Below are 6883 nucleotides of genomic sequence, written 5' to 3'. Positions count from 1 at the left end.
TGAGTCAAGAGACACTACATGTAGGTTCATATATCCTGCTGTGAATTCCACGCTACAATATAACACAACTTTTATAGATGACAACAACAGCCTTTTCAGTGGATGAATGAAGCTCTAAAGAGGAATACACGCACATGTGACGCATTTTTTTCTTTAAATTAGCTGTACGCTTTTCAATTTTGGATATATTTGAGCTGCAGCCAGCAGTTATCAAGAAAAATACAGACAAGTTTTACGTTCTTAAAATAACATTCTAACCTTTGCGACAAGATTGTACTGAAAATCAATTAAAATTTATCGGGGTTAAAGAGGGATTGTAATCTAAGCAATTAGTTGGCGGTTCGGGATTGAATGTCAAAGTACACATAGCACATGTCGTTTGAACAAAAGGTTTGAATCGTTTGAATCGTTAGTCGATTAAATACCCAACCATTTTAAAGTTATGACCAGTTATCAAACAGCGTAGCTCTGTGTAGAAGTTAAAGTCTCTCTTTAAAAGTGAGATTTGATAACGATTTTGTGCGAGTTAAACACTACTTGTTTATTGCGTACGTTCGCGCGAAATCACGTGTCAAACAAGTTCGAATGTTTCCTATTTAGCAGAACCTAGCAGAATCAGTTTCATTCAGTAGATTTCATCCAATAAGCAGGCCAGAGTCTAAGCGCGGGCCGGCCGAAAATAGCGAAGAAAATGACTGTAATTTACCCGTTCTTCAGCCGCTGTTGTAGCTTTGGCGTTACAAAAACATTAAGACCGGCTCAAGAGTGACCAAAATCAAATTTCTCCTCACAATATCAATACTAAATCAGGAGAAGAGGTTATAAGAATTAACAAAATCATCACCACTCGCATGTCATTATCACACAACAGGCTAAGCGGTCACGAATAAACACCCAAAGCGATACTTCATATAGCGTGAAGAAAGCACATGAAAGTCATAGGTTAAGTATACAAGGAAGTTGTTTTGAACTAGTTTAATCAGCACAATTCTAAGTTGCCCAAGCTAGCTAGTCAACTAAATCGAAACTAGAGTAAAGGGCACACATGTGGTTCGACTACTACGGTCTATTGCATCTTTGAAATCGGATCTAATCAAAAATGGAAAGGCAAAAAAAGGTTTTCCTGACATATTGTCGGTCGACATACCTACAGTTCTGTACGGCGCAATCCTGTTTAAGACATGCTTTTCCCCTATTGCTGTACCAAAATCATAAATTGTTCTCACGAAACGGTAGCTATTATCTGATTGACTAATATGACTAGAATGGTGGGAATCTCGTGTGATCGCTTTTATCACTAAGAAAAACAAACAAAAAGCTTAAAAATAAACGCAACTGTTAGTGCAAACAGCATCTGTTTTGTTTAAATCTGATGATCGCATTTTTCGGCATTTACTAAAAAAAGAAAATTTAACCTAGCAGAATATTTCATTCAGTAGATTTCATCCAATAAGCAGGCCAGAGTCTAAGCGCGGGCCGGCCGAAAATAGCGAAGAAAATGACTGTAATTTACCCGTTCTTCAGCCGGCTCAAGAGTGACCAAAATCAAATTTCTCCTCACAATATCAATACTAAATCAGGAGAAGAGGTTATAAGAATTAACAAAATCATCACCACTCGCATGTCATTATCACACAACAGGCTAAGCTAAGCGGTCACGAATAAACATGCACCCAAAGCGATACTTCATACAGCGTGAAGAAAGCACATGGAAGTCATAGGTTAAGTATACAGTAGAACGAATGCTTAGTGAACCAAAGTGCAATACAGCGTTTTTCGACAGCTAAGTATCTGTCTGTCATCTTTTTCTGCTGTTATTGGAGTCCTATAACTGTTCAACGGCCAGATGCTGAAGTGTACTTTGAATTTTATTTTTTATGTTACATACACGCTTTTCAATTTTCGATATCTTTGCAAGCAATAAATAGACGTGAAAAGCGATCTCTTTTTTAAATAAACTCTGAAAAGTGACACGAGACACTAAGCCCAGAGGGCTTTTGATTATTTCTTCGTTTACCATCATTCGACCCCCGCCCCCTCTCCCACAATTCCCCCCACTCCCTCCCCCCCCCCAAAAAAAAAAAAAAAATCTCATGGACGCTGGCAGATCGCAAAGAAGCGTTGATGGTTCATCTTTTTTTCACGTTCCTAACTCGTTGTCATGTGCAGATGCAGCTGAAAAGGTACACTATGCCGTCAGCGAATAAAGTTCAATGTAAATCTCCAGAGCATGGAGAAACATTGACTGACCTTTTTTATGCAAAATAACCTCTTTATCGACAAAAGCTGATCACTTATCGATAGCACGTATTGATGGCTGTTTAGGTATTTTGCAGACAATCGGTAAGAATTCATCATCAAACTACAAAAGAAGACCACTATTTCTTATTTCGCCTACAGCACTTAAGACAAATCTCAGCAATGATTCTTTGGTGGCTTGTGCTCAAACCACAAGAATTCAATATTGAAAAACCAAAGGTTCTTTTCTTTTACTTTCAAATACCGTGAATATTTCTAGTTATCTTAGGGAATGGCCTGAAAGGGATTTATCAACGGCTGTCTTAACTGAAAACGTCTTTTTTTCATTCTTGATAATAATTAGAAATACGATTTCACTTTTCTGTACGGTGATAACTCCACCAGACATACTTTTAGGGATAACGCTGGTGATACTTTAAGGGATAAGGGATATCTGAACCCCCCCCCCCCCCCTAACAGGGTCTCTCCCCTCGATTGAACATCCACTTGTCTTTCTCCAAAAAGGGTCCCAAAGTGGGATGGGTGGCTTCAACCCCTTTTGGGGGACGGAGCAGCCCTATGTAAGGTGCGTAAGGAAGAGTTCAAGGACTGTTCGTCCACAATGTGATCATAAACCCCCTTGGGACCCGAGTTTGTTTATTTTTTGTTCGAGAGCGTTTATGGGAATTCACACAGCTTTTCTCTCCTCCGCAGAGGCTTCTGTTGTTTGATCAATGATCTCCTCGGTAGCCCCAGAACGCCTGCGCCGTCTTCATTACCTTCTGATGGGTGATGACTGCATGCAGGCTATAGCCCTTTCCGCGAAGAGAAAGATAGCATGGTGTTGTAGCGCGTGGAATAAGATTATATATGTGAGGGTGGAGAGGGTCCTCAACTGCGATTAAAAGGGGATCTTAAAATGAAGGATAGTCTCCCTTGCGGCCGTTTTTTGAGATGACACACAACGCAAAAAGAAAGTAAAAGGGGAAAAGTTTAATTTTAAAATCAGCCCCCGGCTGGAATTCTAGAATTCGACAACTTGTAAACAAGTATAGGATACTGGAGGTCATACTTCCAAATATGCAACGGCTTTCGAATTATTCCAACCATTTGATTGGATATAATTTTCAAGGCGGACGAATGGCCGGTGGGGTGTGGTAAAAACATATTTTTTTCGCTAAAATCTTGATACCGAATGAAAATAAAAAAACCTATGATTGAAACTCAGGTAAGCAAATCTTTCTATTTCCAAGAATCACAGTTAATAATACTAGTAACAGTTTTTCTCTATACCAAACAAGACCACCAAATAACAATTTCCATTTTGTTTTCCCACTTTTACTCGTTTGATGAACAAACCTTAAACGATTGTTTCGTCTCTTTTATGCTTATTTAAGCGTGGAGAGCTCCTGACATATGTATCCCGTTTTAAAGTCAATCTGATGAACTAAACTGCGAATGAAGATTAAAAAATTATAATCTGTTTCAGTACTTTCTCATCCTACACTTTAAAATAAAATTTTATCGCCTTGATACTGCTTTTGTTTTTAAACCGTGTTTTTTCTACATTTTAATGACTTTGCAGACGGACCTCAAACTACATTTCTGCAACTGCAGCCTGCTCGAACCAATCATATCTCTAGCTATTGTGTAATTCTTTTCAGTTAGTGTAGAGCAGTGTTCAACAAAGTTTCGTAAAACCAAAACAAAAGCAATCCAAGCAATCGCTCTACATGTACATGTATTCGGCACGAAGCGCGGCAAAAAGTGCGCGAGCGAGTCACGATTGGTTGGGGTTTTCGATTGAGCGTAGTAAAAACAACATCAAATTAATCACTCTGACCAATCACAAAAGACACAGACAATCCAGTGAACCAATCAAAACTCAAAGCAAATAAATTTAGCCGGCACGAGGCGCGGGGCAACGCGCGCGAGCGAGTCACTATTGGTTTTGAGTTTTACTTCTGATTGGATGAGAAAGTGGCGCGTTTTTGTTAAACCAATAATTGCAATAGTGGAAAACCAAAGCAAATGCGATTTACTTGCGACAAACAAGAAAAAACCGCTCTAACATAAAACCAAAACCAAACGACAAATGCGACAAACTCGGCAGCCCTAGAGCTCCCCGGTGGGGCAGTGTATGTCAGGAAGCCTACGAATACACATATGTCCTCCAACATGGCTGGTGTCAAAATCTAAAAAGAAACGACATCCACACGGCTTCTAAGGGCAACCTCCCTTCAGCTTGTTGTACTTCTGGGCTGGATATGTCTTCCGACGACTCCAATTTTAGGATCACCAGCATTTCTGTGAGAAAATAACCCCGGCATAAGTGGAGCAACAACTGAAGGCGGCGAATCAACCTCAGGGCTGTTGTTCGGACTCTGTTTCGCCTTTGTTGTTACGTCTAATTTATTCGGTCTCTCTCCGTTTGTCATTCTCTCGTCGGATCCAAGAATTTTTTGAACGACTGCAAAAAGGACTAAGACGATCAGACTAGCAATTCCATAAGCTCTAAATGTCAGCTTGGTGCCAAACTCGTGAATCAGCACGCCTCCTATTATTGCTCCGCAACCCCTCCCTAAGCCGTGGTGCAATCCTTGTAAAATACCTTGAGCAGAGGTCGCGTACCCGGGGGGAGCAATACGACCCACGTAGCTCGTACAAGCTGCCCACACTGCGGCATGAGTCATTCCTTGCAAAATTTCAAGAGGAAGCACCAACCAAGGATTGTCAAGGAAAGAAATGTAAACAAAACGAATTAAATTTCCCAACAGACCAATGTAGAGGACTCGAATGTGACCCACGCAACCTATGAGGCGACCCACGTTGAAATAGCAAGCGATTTCCGAAATGTGATCGATCAACGAAGCTATCCCGAACAGCGTCGGCGGTCCACCGAGGTCTTCAAGATGCCAAAAGAGAAATGTGAAAATAAGACCGACTCCGAAACCTAAGAAGAATGTCACGATTAAAAATGTCCCGTACCGAAATGACAGCAGAATACGGTATAATCCAGGTCCTTTATCTACAAGTTCTTCGTCCAGTTCTAGTTTTTCTTTGTTTGGGAAGGTAAAACGGGTGGCAACAGTCAAAGCGCACACCATGAAAACGAAGAAGAAATAAAAACCGACAGTGTAATTCTGACTGATGATTTCGCCGCAAACTTCAACTCCACTAATGCTGTCGATGACAAAACCTAACAAGAACATGGCGGTGCCCCAGCCCAGGCTTCCCCACATGCGCTGCCGGCCATAAAGTTCTTTGTTCTCTCCAAGCATCCCAAGAGTCGCCGAGTCCGCGAGGGTAATAGCTGGAGCCGAGAAAAATTCTCCTACCACCGTCAAAAAGAGGAGCACTAAAAATACTTGATGTACTCCTTCGCGGTCAAAGACCAATGAACTCTTCGCTTTAAACTCGGGTTCTTTCTTGTTCGGAGTGTTCGGCGCGAGGAAATCTTTGATCTCCGAAGTTTCTCCCGTGACAATTTGCGATACATTTTCGGTGAGAATGAAATATTTCCTACACGTTACCGGTGCCGGTTTTATAAACGCCAGGGAAAAATTAAAGGATATCCAGCACATCAGAGAAAATGTCATCAAAAGTTTCCGCTTGTTCAATCTGTCGGCAAGCGATCCTAACAAAGGCGCGCTGAAGAACTCCACCATTGGACGGCAGCCCACTAGAATGCCGCTAAGACTTGGGTTCATTCCTAACTGCTTGAAATAAACTCCCAAAAGCGGGAAAAACGAACCAACGGCTCCCCAGTAACAAAAATAAAACACTTTCGACACCAGAAGTTTTCTGTTCACACGGAGAAACTTGGAACAAAAGAAGTTCCTCATCGTTTTCTCGTCTTGATTTTCGTTCACTGCATTCGCTGCCGTCATGATGAGAGGCACACCAATTTCATTTTGAGCGAGCAAACGTTAATTTGAAAGCAGACGTGGGATTTTAAAACAATAGAAACGCTGTAAACTGTTTAATTTTTAAAGTTCTTTAGGAACTAGTACTGACAAGTGAAACTATTTTTATCGTTTTGTGGTTGTATTGTTTATCGCAAGACAAAGAATAGTAAAATTTGTATCCTGTTTCTAATATAATTCCGATTTACTAATTTTCGAAACTAGAGACAAGATTCCAAATGTGAAGAAAGTGCTGAAAATATTAGAAAACAAACATAGTGTTTCCCTTTTGGTCTCACGCAAGTTTATCTAGTTGTTTATATTTGATATGTGTTAACATTTAATTTTCGGGTATACAACTAGTTTTCGGATCGCGAGACTTCATGCGCGCGATTAGTCCAAAGAAAAAAAAAGAAAAAAAAACGCAATAAAAAGGCTCTTTTACAAAAGTGCATTGTTTTTGGCATGGAGAACGTTTTGCTTGGAAACATACCGTTTTGAATGTTATTTCTAAAAGATTACTTGCAACAAAACTCTAACAACACAACAGTTCATGTATTAAACGGAACACTGGCTTTCTGAATCAAACATCCGAGCGTAGACGATAAGCAGGCGATTTTGAAAGATAACTTTCGTTTCGGTTAGCATGTGTACAGCCGTCCCCGTCCCAGATTTTTTTGAGGGGAGCGGGAAGGCTGTACACAGGCTAAGTTTCGGTGGAAATCGGAAACAGTCGGAAC

The 6883-nt window shown here is 40.6% G+C and overlaps 1 protein-coding gene across 1 annotated transcript; it reads right to left on the bottom strand.

Moving 5' to 3' along the window:
• Nucleotides 1-4462: 4462 nt before the first annotated feature.
• On the bottom strand, nt 4463-6163 carry LOC144660574 (major facilitator superfamily domain-containing protein 6-like). Its single transcript, XM_078521226.1, has one exon. The coding sequence runs from the start codon at nt 6126-6128 to the stop codon at nt 4479-4481; it is 1650 nt and encodes a 549-aa protein (XP_078377352.1). The 5' UTR covers nt 6129-6163; the 3' UTR covers nt 4463-4478.
• Between the last annotated feature and the right edge of the window lie 720 nt (nt 6164-6883).

Source organism: Oculina patagonica, chromosome 7 (assembly GCF_052425735.1).
Source record: "Oculina patagonica isolate OP01 chromosome 7, crgOcupat, whole genome shotgun sequence".
NCBI classification, from domain to species: domain Eukaryota; kingdom Metazoa; phylum Cnidaria; class Anthozoa; order Scleractinia; family Oculinidae; genus Oculina; species Oculina patagonica.
The sequence above is the reverse complement of the archived record's forward strand: the minus strand, read 5'-3'. Positions and strand labels throughout refer to the sequence as shown.